The 21024-nt window shown below is 36.4% G+C and overlaps 2 protein-coding genes and 1 pseudogene across 2 annotated transcripts; 2 read left to right on the top strand and 1 right to left on the bottom strand.

The window, feature by feature from the left end:
* The first annotated feature begins 3011 nt into the window (after positions 1–3011).
* LOC104097381 (DNA replication licensing factor MCM4) lies at positions 3012–8733 on the top strand. Its single transcript, XM_009603936.4, has 18 exons — positions 3012–3184; positions 3282–3941; positions 4030–4158; positions 4246–4327; positions 5157–5289; positions 5388–5459; positions 5599–5718; positions 5797–5910; positions 6053–6265; positions 6350–6448; positions 6537–6697; positions 6866–6962; positions 7052–7213; positions 7360–7440; positions 7523–7601; positions 8016–8152; positions 8248–8301; positions 8381–8733. The coding sequence occupies exons 1-18, from the start codon at positions 3148–3150 to the stop codon at positions 8453–8455; spliced, it is 2505 nt and encodes an 834-aa protein (XP_009602231.1). The 5' UTR covers positions 3012–3147; the 3' UTR covers positions 8456–8733.
* Positions 8734–10544: 1811 nt separating this feature from the next.
* On the top strand, positions 10545–20651 carry LOC104097383 (V-type proton ATPase subunit a2). Its single transcript, XM_009603937.4, has 18 exons — positions 10545–10826; positions 11804–11848; positions 13134–13256; positions 13331–13438; positions 13565–13675; positions 13749–13922; positions 14577–14714; positions 15200–15307; positions 15485–15592; positions 15833–15981; positions 16610–16763; positions 17869–18029; positions 18138–18344; positions 18475–18658; positions 18744–18824; positions 18909–19102; positions 19688–19747; positions 20029–20651. The coding sequence occupies exons 1-18, from the start codon at positions 10677–10679 to the stop codon at positions 20231–20233; spliced, it is 2460 nt and encodes an 819-aa protein (XP_009602232.1). The 5' UTR covers positions 10545–10676; the 3' UTR covers positions 20234–20651.
* On the bottom strand, positions 12403–12544 carry LOC117277025 (U6atac minor spliceosomal RNA; annotated as a pseudogene).
* Positions 20652–21024: the final 373 nt, after the last annotated feature.

Genomic DNA, 21024 nt, shown 5'->3' with positions numbered 1-21024 from the left:
TTTAAATTTTTGGGGGTCCCCCTGTCAACAAAAAAGATGACACTTTTACAATGGCAACCCCTCGTTGAGAAAATAGTAAAAAGAATTACACCATGGATAGCTAAAAAACTGTCATGTGCAGAAAGAGCTCAACTGATACAAAGTGTGCTATTTGTGGTTCAATCCTATTGGGCATAACTGTTTGTACTTCCATCAAAGGTGATGAAAACAGTGAAAGGTTTCTACAGAAGTTATTTATGATCGGGCAACAATGTAATAACAAGGAAAATATTAGTCTCTTGGGAGAAACTTTGCACCCCAAAAAGTAGTGGAGGATGGAATCTAATAAATCTAAGACTACGGAACAAGGCAACTATGATAAAGTTGTACTGAGATCTTGCAGGCAAGAAAGATAAACTTTAGATAAGGTGGATACATACATACTATATAAAAGGACAGCAGATGGAGCATGTAACAGTGCCAAAACAAGCAAGTTGGATGGTGAGGAAAATCATGGAAGCAAAGAATATCGTGGAGCTGGAAGCACTACATATATGCACAGGGAAAAATGTTATTAAGCAAATCTACCTACAGTTGATGGGAGAACAACCCAAGATTCCATGGAAATGCATGATGTTTGGAAATGTAGGAAGACCAAAAGCTCGCTTTACACTTTAGCTACAAATGTATAATAGACTACTAACAACACATAGGCTAATTAGATGTGGTATAGAGATAGAAAGCAAATACAGCCTTTGTTAGTAAGTAGAGGAATCTAGAGATCATCTATATGTGAAATGTGAATACATGAATGCAGTGATGAACAAGCTAATGCAGTGGACGCACAACCAAAACATAACAGCAGGGGACTGGGAGCAGCATGTAAAGGAAATGATCAGGAGAGCTTAAGGGAAATCACGAGAAGCCCAAATTTTCAAGATGATATACACAGAAATAGTACATTGTATATGGATTGAGAGAAACAAGAGAATATTTGAGAAGGTAAGTGTAGGATGGGAAAGAATCGCAAAGGAGATTGCATGTGTATGTTGCGTTCGAGTCCCTCATAGAATAGATGAAATAGTACATAGATATAGATTATAGAGAGACTCCTAGAAAGTTTTTTTTTAGGTTCATATGTAAATATGATAGCTAGCCGAGGTAGCTAGCTACGACTCTTGTACAGTTATTACTGGTGATTAATATAAAAAGTTAGTTACCCAAAAAAAAAATACGAACATGTTTAATTTTCATGAAACAATAATTTTAATACCATAGTATTATTTTTTGTTCTAAAAAACACATGTATAGGGTATGTCATAATCGTGAAACGTTTGTATTAGACTCGAAAAATGATCGCTTTAATTTATCCATTAATAAAAATTTCAAGGACGGACTTATTGTTTAACAAATTCACATTCTCATGATAGCTTCACATCACTACCAATTTACAAGCATGTTATTGTCAAGCTCTAATATCCTCGGTGATGCAACCGCTACAACAGGCTATAATATAAAATATGTGTTTGTTTTACCCTAGATAAGTTAGAGATAAGTTAGAGACTCAGTGGCAGAGCTAAAATTTTCGTTAAGGGGTGTCAAAATATATAAAAGTAAACATATCAGAAAATTAAGGGGAGTCAATACATAATATATATATACATATATATACATATATATATATATATATAAAATTTTCGTTAAGGGGTGTCAAAATATATAAAAGTAAACATATCAGAAAATTAAGGGGAGTCAATACATAATATATATATACATATATATACATATATATATATATATATATATATATATATAATTTATTTTTTACCTAGCTACACAGTGTATTTTTTTCGCGAGGCGGTATCATTTGACACCCCTTCCTATAAAGTGGCTCCGCCACTGGTTAGAGTACACTTTCGTTTCTAATTTTAACCTTAAATGTTTTAATAGACTAGGGGAGAATGAAGGGCATCCTGATCATATTGGTGCTTTATCCCGATATTAGTAATCCCCGATTATTATCTCATATCATAGGTGGTATAAAAATAATACTTCAATTTTGATATAACTAATCTCAAGATTACTGATCCATGAATATATTCAACCAAATGCGTGATATAATAATCTCCCATTTTATCTCGAGATTATCATCCTGTATTTAGGGGTGGGCATAATTTGGGCAAATTCGAAATCAATTTTTTTTTGGATTACGGATTGGATTTTGGGTTTAATTATTAAAAATTTTGGATTTTGGATTGGATATTGGATTTGGTAATTCGGAATTTTGGATATCCAAAAATTCAAATTTTTTATACTTTATATTTAATCCATTTGCCAATAGTAATTAGTTAAAACACCATACTTATTAGATATTATCTTATATATTCAACACTAATTAAAAAGTTACTGTCAAAATACTTTCTATTTGGACATGATTTTACTATTGCTACTTCTTGTCGGCCGTATTAATGTCTTTGTTACATTTCCTTGATAATAATTTAATTACTTGAATATTATTTTTGGATGATTGCGGTGAGAAAGAACTTTTCGGGCAATTTAATATGAGTACTTTATTTGAATATTTATTTTTATAAAAAGAAGAAACATCTCAACTTATAAGCTCGAAACCGAAAATCCAAAATATCTGAACCGATTAATCCGAAATCGAATTTAAAAAATTCGATCCAATCTGAGCTTATTTGGATTGAATTTGGATTGTTATTTCTTCAATCCGAAAAATCCAAACCAAAATTTTGATTTCTAATCTAAACCGGCCGAACGCCCACCCACCCCTACCTCGCACAACCAAATGACCCCATAATGTTTTAATGAAGATTTGACCAAAAGAATCAAAGAAACAGAAGCCCAATGGACTCAATACTGCTTCATATACGACTTTATGAAATACAATATTATTGGACCCAGTCAATTTTCAGCTAAACTTCTTCAATGACCACAGAATCGTAAAGCCCAAGCCCAATTGAGAGCCCATATCTGACTCCACCTCACTGACCAAATTGGCGCCAAAAGGCACCGCAATTTCCCGCCAAAGATAATCATCATATTTACATTGAAGTCTTCCTCCACAAACTAAGCCCTAAACATTCTATTCCAACACCCCCGCCGGCGATCCTCGCAGTATCTCAGCCAAGCTCAGGCGAATAGATTATGGCTTCCGACTCATCTCCGGTCAACACTCACGGCGGTAAGTCTACTGCACCTTATGTCATCAGCTCCTATGCTTAGATTTTTCTATTTACAAATAGTTGGAAATGTATAGTGATATATATTGAGCAATACAGGTCCATCTACACCAGATGACTCAACTTCAAGCCCAATTGGTAACACTTACTCATCTCCCGGTGACAACACTCGCCGGAAGCGTGGCCGCCGCTCGTCAGCCACATCCACACCAGTTGCACCGTCAAATCGGCGATTCACAACTCCTGATGCTACACCGACGCCTTCCAGTACTAATTCCCGCCGTGGCCGAAGAAGAGCATCCTCCACCACCCCTTCTGGTGCAGCCGCCGCGACTCCGTCTTATGCGTCTGATGTTCCGCCGTCCTCAGAGGGCGGGGAAGGTGATGATGCTGATGAGGCCCCACCAATGTATGTGTGGGGCACAAACATCAGCGTACAAGATGTAAACGCTGCTATTCTTAGGTTTTTGAGGAATTTTCGAGAGGATCCTTCTCAAACTGAGGGGAAATACATGAGGGCAATTCACCATGTAATTGAGATGGAAGGCGACTCACTTGACGTTGATGCACACGATGTGTTTGATTATGATAATGATTTGTATACCAAAATGGTCAGGTTCCCACTTGAGGTTCTAGCAATTTTTGACATTGTTTTAATGGACATGGTTAGCAGAATTAACCCACTCTTCGAGAAGCACATACAAGCTAGAATTTTCAATCTTAAGAGTTCTACTTCAATGAGAAATCTTAATCCGTCAGGTTAGTTGCATTGTTGTAGTATATGTTTTGCTTTTCAGAATGTAAGATTGATACTTGGAATTAAATTGTTTTGTTTCTCTTCTATTAGATATTGAGAAGATGGTGTCACTCAAAGGGATGGTTATTCGATGTAGTGCAATTATTCCTGAGATAAGGGAAGCAATATTTAGGTGTCTTGTTTGTGGGTATTACTCTGATCCAATTGTTGTCGATAGAGGTTGGTTGACTGGACTGAGCCTGCTACTTTTTGCCCTATATGAATTCTGGTTTCTGCATGCTAAGTATAAATTTTGACTGTTATCAGGAAGGATTAATGAGCCAACAATATGTGGCAAGCAAGAATGTCTAGCAAGGAACTCAATGACTTTGGTCCACAATAGATGCAGGTAAAAATATGACTACCATTACTTCTGGATTGATCATTCTTGTTTAAGGCGGTCATTGATATTTTTGTCCTAATTGATTACCTGAAGCCAGTGTTCTTAAGTATCTCTGTTCCCATCTCTCTCTAGTTCAAAGCTGATTGCTTAATAGTCATCCGTCAAGGTTGAATGGTCGTTTTTCGTCTGTTGTTTGCGTGTGGTCCAGCGGAGATACATGTGATCTTTGTTTAAGTTGTTCAGTTTGTGGTGTAGAGTTATAAGATTCATACTTGCTGCTTGATGTAACAAAGTTATAACTTTATGCTTGGAAAATAGCAAGCGTTTCACTTGGGCTCGGAAAGATTGCAGTGAGGAGGGATTCGACTTTCTAACTTATCATCACCAATACACAGCAATGATGTTAAAAAGAAACTACCAACTATTCCTGATGATTCCTTATAATCACCAATTCATAGCAATGATGCCCTTAAAAACTTTATTGCCTTTCTATACCTACACCTTCAATAGATCTGATCTTGTACCTGAGGCTTTTAGCTTAATATCCTTGGACTTTATCAGTGGTCCTTGGCTTTTACCTAATTATTGTGATGGCAATTGAAAAAGTAATTTGTGTTTTAACTCAGTTAAGATACATAATACTGTAATCTGGAAGAAACAACTTCTGCCCTTGGATCAATTAGTTTGCAATTTTGATTGTAGTCCAGAATAACGTGACCCCAAATATTGGCTAACCTTATAGCCTGCAGCATTTTAAGTGAGATTTCTTTTCAAAATGTGCTTTTTCAAAGACTCAATTTACTTCAATTTTATCTAAACCGTTCCCCTGGCACAGGTTTGCTGATAAACAAATCGTGAGAGTTCAAGAAACACCAGATGAGATTCCCGAGGGAGGAACACCTCACACAGTAAGCTTGTTGATGCATGACAAGCTGGTGGATGCTGGGAAGCCAGGAGACAGAGTTGAAGTAAGATTTTTCATATTATATGTTGTTTCTCGTTGAATTTTTATGCTAATTCAACTTCCAGTTCCTTATAGCCCAGTGGTAATTCGCTTATTGGTCAGGTCACTGGAATTTATAGGGCTATGAGTGTCAGAATTGGGTCAACACAGAGGACAGTAAAATCATTGTTCAAGGCAACTCTCTTTCTGTATCTTGTGATTGTTTTGGCTGCTCTGATGATTTAGGAGTTCACCAATTTTAAAACCCATCATATGTTCAAATTAGACTAGCAATACAATATTCAGAAACTGATTGGGTATATTTTGATTCCAGACTTACATTGATTGTCTTCATCTTAAGAAGACTGACAAGTCAAGAATGAATGCAGAGGATCCGATGGAAATTGAAAATGGAGTTGTTGGAAATGATGACTCTCTTGGCTATGAAGAAAAGGTTACTCTAATCTAACCTTCTTCTGGGAGGATAAGAATGGTCCAGTCTTATTTTATGAATGGTTGTTTTGAATAACAGGTGGAGAAATTGAAAGAACTATCTAAACAGCCTGATATCTATGAAAGGTTGACTAGGTCCTTGGCGCCAAACATCTGGGAGTTGGATGATGTAAAGAAAGGTCTTCTTTGCCAGGTACCATGATAGTTTCCTCTTTGTGCTCTTTACTGTTTCGTTCTTTTTGATTAACATAGTAAACTTGATTCATCCAAAAGATTTATCTGAAAGTCTGGGACATAGTTTGTGTTGTACTGATAGTTAAGTGGTTTCCGTGTAGCTCTTTGGGGGGAATGCTTTGACGTTGCCATCTGGAGCAAGCTTCCGAGGTGATATCAACATTCTTCTTGTTGGTGATCCGGGGACCAGCAAATCGCAGCTGCTTCAGTATATTCACAAACTGTCTCCCCGTGGTATATATACCAGTGGACGAGGAAGTTCCGCTGTGGGGTTGACTGCTTATGTAGCCAAAGATCCTGAGACTGGTGAAACTGTATGATGTCTATTACTGCTGTTTTAATTGACTTGGTAACATCAATGGTTCTATGAAAATTTGACTTGACAATTTACTTTACAGGTCCTCGAGAGTGGGGCCCTGGTTCTGAGTGACAGGGGGATCTGCTGTATCGATGAGTTTGACAAAATGTCTGACAGTGCAAGGAGCATGTTACATGAGGTAAGACTCTTACCTCCTACTTCCTATATTTTAAAGCAAATACGAGTTCAATGATTCTTCTTCCTTTTCTCCCTTTATTTCTCCTTAGGTCATGGAGCAACAAACTGTTTCAATTGCAAAGGCTGGAATTATTGCTTCGCTTAATGCTAGGACTTCAGTATTAGCTTGCGCAAATCCAAGTGGCTCTCGTTACAATCCCCGTCTGTCTGTCATTGATAATATACACCTTCCACCTACCCTGCTGTCACGGTATAATTTTGCAAAAACTGCTGGAGGCTAATTTGATTTATCATTTTCTTTAGCATAGTGCTATTGGAAATTAATCTATATCTCGGAATTGCCTATCTGCCACAGTTCTCTAGTAGTCCGTTGGTTCTTAAATTGGATCCTTCTCTGACAATTGTTCTCTTCTTTCAGATTTGATTTGATATATTTAATTCTAGACAAGGCTGAGGAGCAGATGGACAGGCGCCTTGCAAAACACATAGTTGCATTACACTTTGAAAATCCAGAGGTTTGTTGATTTTATCTTCGTAAACTTTCCAATATCTGTCGCTTGGCAAGGTGTATTCAGCTAATTAATTAATTTTCCATCTTTTGCAGAACTCAGAGCAAGGAGTGATTGACCTTCCAACATTAACTGCATACTTGAGCTATGCTCGAAAATATATACATCCACAATTATCTGACGAAGCAGCTGAAGAATTGACTAGAGGGTATGTGGAGATGAGAAGAAGAGGGAATTTCCCTGGCAGTAGTAAAAAGGTCAGATTTTTCAATTGATCAATCTTTAAGTTTCATTCTCATATTTTGCTTCTTAAAGCTACTGATGCAGATTATTGTATTGCATTCCTCAAATATCCACCATAACTTAGTGCATTCCCTGGTATCTGATATATTACACTTTTCAGGTTATTACAGCCACACCAAGGCAATTAGAGAGCTTAATACGCCTTAGTGAAGGTCTCGCCCGGATTCGTTTTTCAGAACGGGTTGGTATAGCTTTCCAAGTGTTCGAGTCTTTGTCTTTGGAATTTGCCTCAGTTAAGATGCTATTGCCACTTTTGCCTGTAGGTTGAGAAAAGAGACGTAATGGAGGCTATTCGTCTTCTAGAAGTTGCACTGCAGCAGTCTGCAACTGACCATTCTACAGGTATACCTTTGACAACCCTTCTACAGTAACCATTGTGTTTTTATCTAGTAATATGCGAGGATATACCAAATCATCATAGTAATTGAGTATCCGGTGGCATTTAGTTCTTTACTACCTACTAAGCATTCTGTAGAGCATTTTTCTTATCGCTCAATTGAAAATTTCACACATGAAATGACCATGCAACAATTTCGCCTTATATCTAGCCATTCACATTACTTGCTAAGTTGCTAGCACTGTCATTTTTACTGTGATTCCAAGTACTTCAAAGTAAACGTCTGCTTGAGCAAATTCCAAAATCCCATCAACTTAAAAGTTACCTCCTCCTTGTCATGCTCCACTGAAAGCTCATCTAATATTCATTCTTTCAAGTATTCTGAGCAATATTAGATGAATAGTATGTTTCTTGAGCAGGAACCATTGACATGGATCTCATCACAACTGGAGTATCTGCAAGTGAAAGGATGAGAAGAGAGAATTTCGTGTCAACCACCCGCAACATAATCATGGAGAAGCTGCAGCTGGGGGGACCATCAACTCGGATGCTGGAGGTACATAAACTTGTTGAAATTATCTGCAGTAGCATTTCAGAAATAGGGAAATAAAAATAAATTCAGTACTGACTTCTGCTTACGTCAATGTGTAGTTACTAGAAGAGCTGAAGAGGCAAAGTTCTGGTGGTGAAGTTCACCTAGCAGATGTAAGTTTCTCTCCCACCCAACCTCTCTACACATTGATTGGAAAATTATCTGATTTTCTTTTCCCTTGTGTTGTATCAGCTGCGAAATGCACTTGCTACTCTAGCAAGTGAAGGATTGGTTTCTGTTCATGGTGACGCTGTGAAGAGAATATGATGAGTCTAAATCAGGAGTGAGGCATTCTCAAATTCATTGCTCAGGGAGCAGAAGTTGATATGTAGATTGCTACTATTTGCAAGAGCACTTTCCTGGCATGTTAGTCAGAGTCATGTTTTTTGTTCCTGATCAGCAGTCTTCTTCACTATCTGCCCTTTGAAAGAATTAGCCATACGTTAGAGCAATGTGTACTTTTCAATGTTGGATATTTATTTGAACTTGATCTTAAGAACTTAATTGAAAATGAAACTTGAAAACTTGTATATTCGAAATTAGAAGGTATGTAACGTGCGCAATGGCGCTGGCTTTGGGGTATATCTTGCGAGTTAAATGGAACCAGTGAAGCCCCCTTCCAGAGTCACCATCCTTGGCATTCCTTGCATATAAATCCTCCAAAAATGGCGGACTTGTTGCTCAACCACCCATTATTTTGGAGTAATACTTATATAGAAAAATTAGCGAGTCATACAAATATTTAGATTAAAAATAATTGACCACCATGACTTAAAAATTCTACTACTAGAGTCAAATTCACAAAACTTGCCGACAAACCAAGTCTTTGGACTCTTAACGTGTTCTGGAATTTGAAATTTGACTCCGCCTGTACATGACACCTCTAAAAGTGTAACTTCTTTTGGTCCTAAAAGAATGGAGTAGCAATGGTAAATACTCGTGGAACTGTTACTTTGTGCGCTGCATATATAATATTCATGCTTACGTACACTTTTTCCTTCCCCTTTTTTGGATTTTGTCCATCCACAAATTTTTTATTTATTTAAAAGAAAAAAGAAGGTAGGAAATAGAAAAAACGAACGAGATGTGAATGAGGTAATATTATCAACAAATGGATGTGGCCGGACACTTGGAACGTGCAAGATTGTTTATTTCTCTATGTGGGGCCATCTACACCTTCATGTGTTCATTACTTGTCCACACGTGATCCTACTCCGGAAATTTCGACTACAGATTTTTTAAAGGACAATCATCGGTTGTAATTGATTTACCAAAGTAGATATTTCATTAAAATATGTCCGACCAGATAAAAACTAATGAATATGTCAAAAATTGCACAGATAGAGCATTCAGTCTCAACATTAATATATTTTTCAACAGATCTTATAATTCCCATTTCCTAAGTGTCATTTGACCATTACGAACTCCGTGCTTGATTTGCCATACTATCTTGTGTGAATTTTTGCACTTATAACAATTGGTGGTGCCCCAACCTATTCCACTTAGCACGATATGGCTTAATATAAAAGATACGAAATTAATCGAAGTATTAGCTGAATTATATATAGAAAATATTCTCATAATAGCAACAACAAAGCCAACATCTAATATAAAAAGGATAGCAATATATAAACAAAATTTTAACATGAGAATTTTTTCTAGCTTGCTGCATTCAATTTGACATGTCCCTCAATTCTTGCCTCTAGAGTTATTTTGAGAGAGCAGAAAAAATATTCCTTTCCCCCTTACATTTTATTGTGTATTTACCATTACATTACTAGTAATGATAGATAAAGATTTTTTTAAATCGAAACAATGGTTATTATGCAAAAGTAAAATTTTAAAGTTTTGTGTGTCGGTCGTACCCGACAAACAAATTAAATTGAACAAGCTTAAGTGATAAATATTTTTTTATTTATTAAAATCCTAAAAATTACAACTTAAAATACTATAAACATGACAAAACAACAAATTAATATACCTTTTGAATGTTGAACATATATCCTAAAAAATCACATTTTGACAAAAAGTTTCAAATTTCAAATGATCTCTATAATGAAGTATAGTGTTTTAAAATATGGCAAGGTACTTTTTTCATCTACATATAACATTATTAATCACGGTATTCTTAATTTTTATATCACAATTACTGCATAACTTATTTTAAACCAAATGACTCTTAAGTTGAAGCAAAGTTAAGATACTTTCTTTTCCCCTCCAAATGTATAGGGGTATAGATGCATTTATAAAACTTAAGTTGAAGCATAGTTTAAAGACAGACAAAAAATTGGGTACGAAATATGAAATAACAAAACACAATAATAAATCCGACTAGCGTGAATAATGCGGAATGTCAAGGCGGTAAGAAAAGAAATAAAACACAGCTACTCTTTCTTTACTGTGTGATGTGATCCATATATCATTGCAGAGGAGAGAAGAAAGTCAGAACACAGATTCAAAACTCTGCAGAGCAGAAAAAAGAACTACAATGGCGGAGCAAGGCGGTAGAGGATGCTGTCCGCCGATGGATCTGTTCCGTTCAGAAGCGATGCAACTCGTGCAAATCATTATTCCTATTGAATCTGCTCACCGTACAATCGATTACCTTGGCGAAATCGGTCTTATCCAGTTCAAAGACGTGCGTTTGTTCATCTCTACTTTTATCTGTGTTAATTTATGTGATTTATGATTTTTGTATTATTATAGTTTCGGATAATTGGGTAGACTTTGTGTGGCTAGGGTTTTAGCTGTTGTTTTCTGCTTTATTTCAGCTTAATTTTGGACGAATTTGAGATTTATGATTCAGAACAGTATTAGAATTGAGTTAATTATTCCGACATTAACATTATGAAGTTTGAACCCCTCGTTATTAATTCTAGATGCCGTTGTTTTACTCCATTATTTTCATTTAATTTTTGCGATGCCTTTATATTGCAACATGAGATTTTGATTTAGTCGTAGATTTTACATGGTTTCTGTATGACAGAACAGGACTTTGATTTGGTAGATTTGAGCTTTTTATGTAACTTAGATTTGTAACAGTAGATAAACTGCTTTCAGTATTGAGTTAGTTTGTAATGACAATACTATTTACTATTTTTCCATTTTGGCTTCGTTCTGATTTTAGAGCTGGTTCTATTGACTGATTTATTTGAGCATAGAGTAATATATGTAGGTATATTTCATTCAAGTAGAAGATAAAGCTAATTCTCTTTTAATATGATTTGCTGTTTCAGAAAATGTTCCATTTAAAGTTGACTTGTCTCTACTGCATCGAATTTATTGTGGTGTAGAAATTTAAGGAACAGCATACTAAAAGAAAATGGCCCGGCAATCTAATATATAGTCTGGGGTTACGTAGTTTTATATACATCTTGGATGCCTCCGCAATGACTTTGTTAGAACTCAATTTTCATGATTTTGTTTTCGATAAGTTGCTTATGAGGCTTTTCTATGTAATACTTGTATTGCTGTAGGGTCCTTGGACTTTCTTATTAAAATCAATTCAGTGGAGTGACTACTTATGCATATTGTGCTGACTGTTCACAGTTCAGTGAATTATGAGATTTTACCTTTGCATTTTAATTGATTTATCCAATTTCTGCTTTCTTACAGTTGAATGCTGAAAAGAGTCCATTTCAGCGAACATATGCTACTCAGGTATTTCATGAAATAGTTAATAAGCCCTTTGAATTCCACCTAAGTTCACTCTATTGTACTCTCGTCTTTCTCTATTTGAGCCTTGAAAGCTACAACCTGCTCTTACTTTACTTTCCCATTCAGTCATATTATACCTATCAAAATCTAGCTAGTTATTTTGGGGGTAATCAGCCCTATCTAAAGATAGGGGTAGGAGAATTATGTTATTTATTGTTTTGGGGAAAAAAAAGAAGAAATCCTCTTATGAGTAGAGAATCTTATCATGTAACTTTTACCTTTTCTATTTACATTTTTTTTTTCATAAATCAGAATTTTCTGTTTCTTGCTTGATGGATTATTCCACTATCACTCATCAGGACCAATTTTTCCTCAGGCTTAGCATTAACTAGAGGGGTGGGTGATATTAACCCAATTAGTAAAATCCTGGTCTGAGGGGGCATAGATGTACTCAGGCCCTCCATGTTGCTGTCTTGCTAACTTCTTTAAAGAACCTGAATTGTTTGGCACTGAAAAGAACTTTCTTTTGAATGACTGCCAATGCTATGAGCTTCCACAAAATATCCTCGTCTATTATTTGGTCTTTCTCTCGAGCCATACATCAAATGTCATGCCCTTTTGCCTGACAACAGGTAAAGCTCAAAAGATGTTACCGTCCCTGTCTGGGAGATGCCAATCATCTCTCCTTTCTACCAACACAATAGTCACACCCTTTTGCATTCTTCTCATGTCTGTTCCTCACTGTGAACGGAAGCAAACAAAAACAGGAACAAGGGAAGGATGTGCAATTTCTGCTGCATTCTTTACTTTAACTATTGGGATATGGGAGGACTCAAAATAAATAAGCTATCTATTTAAATTTGATCTAGCTATTTGCTCTTCTCAATGAAGTAGCTAACTAAACCTTAAGTGTCTGTTCAATTTGAAATTGGAGACCTTAAAGTTCCTGCTGTGCATAAACACATTTTACAACTACCACAGCAAAGATGTTGGAACTTCTGAATTTTCCAATAGAAACAGTCTTGTGAGACGTGCTCATTTTTGTATCAAAAGAACTTTTTTTTTTTTTTTTTTTGGTGTTAAACTGAAAGCTCCAGCGATGCTAGTAACTTGAATGACTTTGAGCATAGATGTCATTGATCCGCATATTGCTAGTGCCTGACACCTTTTTTAATTGTGAAATATGTGTCTTTAAAGATGCTTGTTTATCTTCATTTGCATAAACTCTTCTCTCCTTTTGCTATTCAGAACTAGTAACTCTATACGTAACTCTGTGTTTATTGTAAAGATCAAAAGATGTGGAGAGATGGCTCGTAAATTACGGCTATTCAAGGAACAAATGTCCAAAGCAGGCTTGTTATCTTCTTCTACGTCTTCCACACAAGTCGATTTAAGCTTTGATGACCTTGAGGTATGTTTAATCTATTTGTTTATATATAAATTGCTTTTGTTCAATGAGGTCAACACAGCTTATTTGTGTACTAGGTCAAGCTTGGAGAACTTGAAGCAGAGCTGATTGAAATAAATGCTAATGGCGATAAGTTACAACGTTCATACAATGAGCTTGTGGAATATAAACTTGTTTTGCAAAAGGTGCAGTCTCTTGGTTTACTAGTGCCAGAAACATTTCTAGAATTGCTTAGTTTCCTATTCGACTTCCAAATGGATAGCTGATTGCCAAAATAGTATACATTTTTGAGCATTCTATTTGTTTTCTAGGCTGGTGAGTTTTTCCGCAAAGCACAGAGCAGTGCTGAAGCTCAACTACGAGAACAGGCATCAAATCAAACTGGTGAACAATCATTAGAAACTCCTCTGTTAACAGACCAGGTAAATTTTGATATTTAGCAAATTGTATATTTTCTTCCATGGAGTAACCTTGTCGTTGGCATTGTATTTTTAGGAAGCAGTGGCTGACCCATCGAAGCAAGTTAAGTTGGGATTTATTACTGGACTTGTTCCCAGAGAAAAATCGATGGCCTTTGAAAGGATTCTCTTTCGTGCTACCCGGGGTAATGTGTTCTTGAGGCAGGCTGTAGTTGAAGAGCCTGTCACTGATCCCGTTTCTGGAGAGAAGGTATTCTTCATCTATTTTCTTTTGTGACATATTATGCATGGCAACTGTCAATTAATCTTGGGAAGATTCATGGACAAAAATTGATTCACAAAGCATGTCCTGTTATCTAGTAGTTTTGTCCTTGTTAGCTACTCAATGAAGAGTTTCTGATAACATAAATGGATGGACACCTCTAGAAAACTGTATGTTCTTGATATGACTTTTGGTATCTATATGGTCTAATTGGATGGATGTGGATTTTCCATAGTTTTATAGTGTCTCTGCCAGTGAAATTTAAATAGTACTTATTCTTTTTAGAAACTTGAATCAGTATCTTCTTTTTGTGAGAAAGAATACTTCCTTTTGGAGCTCTATTTGTACAAATGTCTTATTGTACATATTTATATTTCCCGATATATCCATATACTTGAAGAAAAGAATACTGTTATCAGCCATTTGATAAGAAGATGTTATCATATCTCAGAGAAAAATAAATAAAAATGATTTCAAGCAGAAGTTCTGCAACTTTTAATTTGATATGAAGCAACTGTTGGTTATGGCTGCTCCCTATTAGCTGCAATCAGAAACTTTTTTGTTTTCATTTTTGTTCGAACTAGCATATATTGGCTAACCAAAGTATGATTGATTCTTCATTTCTTACTTGGGTAATTTCAGGTTGAGAAAAATGTATTTGCAGTCTTCTTTTCTGGTGAAAGAGCAAAGACCAAAGTTCTCAAAATATGTGAAGCTTTTGGAGCAAATCGTTATTCTGTCACCGAGGACCTGGGTAAACAGGCTCAGATGATTACTGAGGTATGCATCACATCCTTTATTTTTCCCAGGCCATCCTTGCTCCAGTTACTTCCTCCTGCATCATATCCTTTCTCTGCTTCTGTAAATTTGCTGACTTAATTTTGAGTAATTGCTATCATAATAAATTCAAACTCGGGGCTCAAATCTTGGCAAATTAGCATTTGCAAGTCAAAGAAACATTAACAACAACAACACACCCAGTGAAATCCCACAAGTGGGGTCTAGGGAGGGTAGTGTGTACGCAGACCTTACCCCTACCTTGCGAAGGAACATATTCTTGTATATGAGTAGAACAGTATCTGACACAAAACCACCTATTTGTTGATGTTAACTATATTTCTCATAGTGTTATTGTGTAGATGAAGTTACTTTCTTAATAACCTGGCATCTCTGTGCAACTATTTTGTGAACGTCTGTCTGGTTGATACTTTTCATATATTTGGAATACTAATGGAATGAAGTATGACTATAATGTTCCTTTGCAGGTTTCTGGAAGAATCTCAGAGCTAAAAACGACCATAGATGCTGGCTTGCTGCACCGGGGAAATTTATTACAAACTATTGGTGAACAATATGATAGATGGAACATTTTGGTTAGTTATTAAACTAGGAGAAATATTATCATTCTGCATTTCGAGTTTTTTTTTAACTTGAAGAAGAAAAGTATTTGGCAAGTTTTGTTGTTTGTAGAGAGCTTTCATTCCATACGTTGATATGTATGGTTTAATGTAGCTTTTGTTCTATTGAGCACATTTTTTTGATTATTTTAGGTGAGGAAGGAGAAATCAGTTTATCACACACTCAATATGCTTAGCATTGATGTGACCAAAAAATGTCTGGTGGCTGAAGGTTGGAGTCCTGTTTTTGCAACCAAACAGGTGACTATTTTTGTCTTTCATTTGTTGGTCATGGTATGCGGTTTCACGCATAAGATGAGAGACTAACAGGAAGAGGAGAATGTAACGTCTTATGATGAGATCTGATGATATCATGTTGTAGTACAAGACTCCTCTCCCTTTCCTTGATACTTTCCTTTTCAATTTGGTACCAGAAAGAGGTTCACTTCGGCATGCTATATATAAGCATGTTGACTCATTAAATGATATATGATTGTGTAGATTCAGGATGCACTGCAGCGCGCAACACATGATTCAAACTCTGAAGTTGGTGCAATCTTCCGAGTTCTGCGGACCCGAGAAATGCCGCCTACATATTTTCAAACAAATAAATTTACTTCTTCGTTTCAGGAGATTGTTGATGCATACGGGTGGGTCTCCAGTCCCAGATTTTGGATTCCTTTTACGAAAAGATTAAGCAAGGATGTCTCCTTTTGTAATAAAGAGATCTGGATGTTACAAAGTTAAAGAAACCATCCTTTCCCCTATGTACCTTTTAATATCTATCCCCTAAAGAATATTTAATATCTACAGTCATTTAGAAGCACAAATGTCATTGCCTACTGATTGTGAACAACTATAACTTAGCAATTAAATTGTCATCATCTAAAAATGAAAATGATTTGACTCGGTAAAACTGTGATCCCGGTACTTAGTATTTATGTTACATTGATCAATCATGCTTATACTTTATATCCTTGCATGTATTTTACGGATTAGCATTAAGATTTCTCGAACCATATCTATATATGGCCTACAACTATTTACTCTGTAGAGTTTAGGCAGTGAATTCTGTTTATTTTTTGTTATTGACAAATTAAAATAATAGGACATATGAGGTTATAGGTGCTTGCATTTGGAGAACTTCCCATCTTTCTTAAGTAATAGAAGTCCTCACTTGGAATATATCTTTATAAGTATCTAGGTGTGTTGATTTGTAATACTTTCTGTATGATGTTATTAGATTTCATATTTATGCTGTTTGATTAACTGTTGCAGGGTGGCCAAATATCAGGAAGCAAATCCTGGTGTTTACACTATCGTCACATTTCCATTCCTTTTCGCAGTTATGTTTGGTGATTGGGGTCATGGCATCTGTTTGTTGCTTGCAACTTTATTCTTATTAATCAGAGAGAAAAAACTGTCCAGTCAGGTGATTGCTGCATTTTTAGCTATTTATGGATTACAAATCACCTAGTTAGAATAGCTTATAGATTCAATTGGCTATATCTTTACTGACTGTTGCATCAGTTTGCTAAAAACGTAGGACACCCGTTATATCCCTTTTTTTAGAAGGAATCATCCGTTATTTCCCTCGTAACAAACTTTATTAAAAAAAATCCTTTGTAATAAAGCTCAGGAGTTCTCTTTTGTTGTGTAGTGACTGCAACATGCTAAGAGCTAGGTCAGCTTCTTACATTCAATCATATAAAATAGATGTATTCAAAATTCATTATTTTGGTTATATGAAGAGCAAGGTGGGAAGTTCTTGGAGGGAGGGAGCCGAGGGTCTATCGGAAACAGCCTCTCTACTCGAGGGTAGGGGTAAAGTCTGCGTACACACTACCCTCCCCAGACCCCACTAGTGGGATTATACTGGGTTGTTGTTGTTGTTGGTTATATGAAGACTTCTCCACTGATGTTGATGTAATGCTGGAGTTTTTTGGAGTCCTTACAGCTTTAAAGGATTCATACCCAGCAATTCTTGTGTACAATATCTCTATACTAGCTATGAGCTTTTATTATTAATAAAATGCCGTATTCATCAAAATTAGGTCAGCTTCTTAACTAAGCAAGGGATTTGGTATATGTTCATCAGACAGGTGTTACATTAGGTACCTTTAAATGACAGCCTTTTCATAGTTTCAACAAAGGAAAAAAGATCTATGTGGGTTATAGTTATTAAGGAGACAATGCATAGATCAAATGCAGTCGCTCAAAGTTTCTTCGATGTTAAGAACTCTTTTCTTGGGAGATTGCAGAAAATCTGAGTGTGTTGATCTAGTAACTCGTCCACTAGGACTACCATTTCTAGTTTACTTTTCTTGTACAATGTTCTGATATATTGGGGTATACTTGGATTAAGAATATTATTAGAACTATTAGTTTGCTATAGTTTATGGTACTGGTGGATTTGTTCAATTGAAATACGCACAAGGCATATGTTAGTGCTTCTACCAATCTGTAACCTTTCTGCCAGAGCATGAATTTAAACCACTTTAATTTGAAACATGATAGATAATGCTTCATGAATGCAGAAACTTGGAGACATCATGGAAATGACCTTTGGAGGGCGATATGTGATATTTATGATGTCCCTCTTCTCAATATACACGGGCTTGATCTATAATGAGTTCTTCTCTGTGCCCTTTGAGTTGTTTGGTCGATCAGCATATGGGTGCCGCGATCCTTCTTGCAGGTAGATTTTTTTGTTATAATTAATTATTGATAGGTTAGAGTTGTTCCTTTTAACATCTTTAGTGTCTATTTATTGCATGTTATCTAATCATAGTCGACTTGATTGTAGGGACTCTACCTCTGCAGGCTTAATTAAAGTGCGTGACACTTATCCATTTGGTGTGGATCCAGCGTGGCATGGTACACGCAGTGAGTTGCCATACCTCAATTCATTGAAGATGAAAATGTCTATCCTTCTTGGGGTGGCCCAGATGAACCTGGGGATATTTCTGAGCTTTTTCAATGCTCTGTTCTTTCGCAGTGGTATAAATATTTGGTAAGTTTCATTAAATTGGGATTACAGTCCCTAGATTTCTGGCAAGTTCTTTTATAGATTGGGATACCGTTTAATCATTTTGGATGTTGCAATCAAAATATAGGCAGTTAACCAAACTTTGCAATGTCAGGTGTCAGTTTGTTCCACAAATAATATTTCTGAATGCTCTGTTTGGATACCTGTCCGTCCTTATCATTGTGAAGTGGTGCACCGGATCCAAAGCTGATTTATACCATGTCATGATATACATGTTCCTTAGCCCGACAGATGAGCTTGGTGAAAACCAACTTTTTGCTGGTCAGAAGACAACCCAGGTTAATATCCCTTCATAGCCACACTTTTCTCATGATTTCTCATGTCTTTCCTGATTTTACTTTGACTTTTGTTAATTTTTGCCAGCTTGTCCTGCTATTCTCGGCCCTTGTTGCAGTCCCATGGATGCTTCTTCCAAAGCCCTTCCTCTTGAAAGCTCAACATGAAGTATGTTCGCTTGCCTTGTTTCTTTTTCCTTTTAATTTATTCATAGGCTTCTGCTTAATGCTATTTGGTTTGCTACTTCTTTAGAGGCACCAAGGGCAGTCCTACACAGCGCTTCAGGAGGCAGAAGAGTCTTTATTGGTGGAAAGCAGCGATGATTCTGGTCATCATGAGGAATTCGAGTTTAGTGAGGTTTTTGTTCATCAGCTCATTCACACAATTGAATTTGTACTTGGAGCAGTCTCAAACACAGCTTCTTACCTTCGTCTGTGGGCTCTCAGGTATGCTCGAGGAGTTAAGATGTGTTAATCTCTCCTGCTTTACTCTAGTAACATATTCTTTTGTGTGGGAAACCTCACTAATAATAGATGTTGAATAGATTTTAGACAAAATGCTTTGTAGTTAGATTTTGCAATCTTGATTATTGAGTGGAATTATTAGCTATAATGTGTTTGTTTGGTTATCGAAGAATGGAAGCTCTTCTTAAATCAACAAGCGCGATGCTTTGTGTTTGACCACTAGGGGTTTGTTTAGAGTCCGTGTGAGAGGATGTATTGGATAGTTGGCTGAGTGGTACTAAGAGTTCTGATTTGATATATTATTAATAGGGGAGATGATATATCAAATCACCTCATTGGAAAAATTGCCCCATGCTGCTAAAACTGTATATCCCGCTTACAATCGAAAAATTGCCCCATGCTGCTAAAACTGTATATCCCGCTTACAATCTGCATATTACTTAATCCCCATAATATAAGCTTACCCTGTATTATATTATCTATGGACCAACTACCTCATAAATGTTATCACACGTCTTTTTTTTAATAACAAAGGATAATATTCTATGTTGCCTTTCTTTTTTTCAGCCTTGCACACTCTGAGCTGTCCAGTGTATTTTATGAAAAGGTTCTTCTTCTAGCCTGGGGGTAAGTCACTCATTCTATGTTCATTGGCAAATAGCTTTCTGTACTAGTTTTGGTGTTCGTTCAAATCGATCAAACCTTATGCAGTGAATCTGGCTTAGGAAGTAGTACAGGTTTGGTTCTCTGTGACTCTGTGAGTGACCTGTTATGTATTGAGTTTATATTTGTAGGGTCCAATATATAACCTGAATGCTCCTAGGATTTAGCTAGTATGTAGTGGGGTGAGAATATGCCAGAAGAAATTAATCTAATATTAATACAATTGTTTATTTATTTATGCTCAGGTTCAACAATGTCTTTATTCTCATCATTGGTATCATTGTATTCATCTTTGCCACTGTCGGAGTGTTGTTGGTGATGGAAACACTCAGTGCCTTCCTACACGCATTGCGACTTCACTGGGTGGAGTTCCAGAATAAATTTTATGAGGGAGATGGTTACAAGTTTAGTCCTTTCTCATTCTCATTGATTGACGGGGAGGATGAATGAGGAAGCATCAAGGATTATAGAAGATGAAGCTCGCTGTTTGTAAGTTGATGTAGATGTGTTATTCTTTTTGTTTGAACGGTCATCTTAGTGGAGGGGATAAGATTGTTTCTCCTTTTCATTTTTTGGTGAGATGGAGCACTATTCCTTGAGCACGCTCCACTCTATTTGTTTTATTGGCACCGAGAGAAATAAGCATTCTGCATGTGAGGTTCACAGCAATGAAAGCAGCATCTCTGCCGCTGCAACTTTTAGATGGTATAATAAGTTATTTATAAATTGTACTATTGTTATGTTGTGTGGTCCTGAAGTAGTCACGGTTTTGTGCAACAGATGCTGGGACAGTTTGGTTGTAAATGTATCAATATCACCTATGTGTATGAGCATTTCTATCAGTAACGAAACCATGTGAACAGGTTCATTCTTGGATACTTACTCCCCATGCCCCCAACCAACGTTCCAAAACCCAAAATAAATAAAAAACGATATTCATTTCTTATTAAAGAGATAAATTTGTTTGTCATTCTCGTGCCTTGATATAAATGCCTATTTGCCCACCAACTGTACAGTTTATTGGCGTTTGCAAAGTATGAAAAAGGGACTTTCGGCCGTGAGTCTGCACGTGTTACTTGCTTCCTATTGTGATGGAGGAGGTTTTAGTAATTCTGAATTTTGGATACCAATCAACTATAGTTAAACGTTTGGCAGTTTAACCCAAAAAGAAAAAGCACCTTGTGGTGCTTCTCCTAGATGGTCCTGAAGGAGGCGCACTGGAAAGAGTCGAACGAACTCTT

This window comes from Nicotiana tomentosiformis, chromosome 1, assembly GCF_000390325.3.
Source record: "Nicotiana tomentosiformis chromosome 1, ASM39032v3, whole genome shotgun sequence".
In the NCBI taxonomy this organism is placed as follows: domain Eukaryota; kingdom Viridiplantae; phylum Streptophyta; class Magnoliopsida; order Solanales; family Solanaceae; genus Nicotiana; species Nicotiana tomentosiformis.
This window is presented reverse-complemented; position numbering and strand designations above follow the sequence as displayed.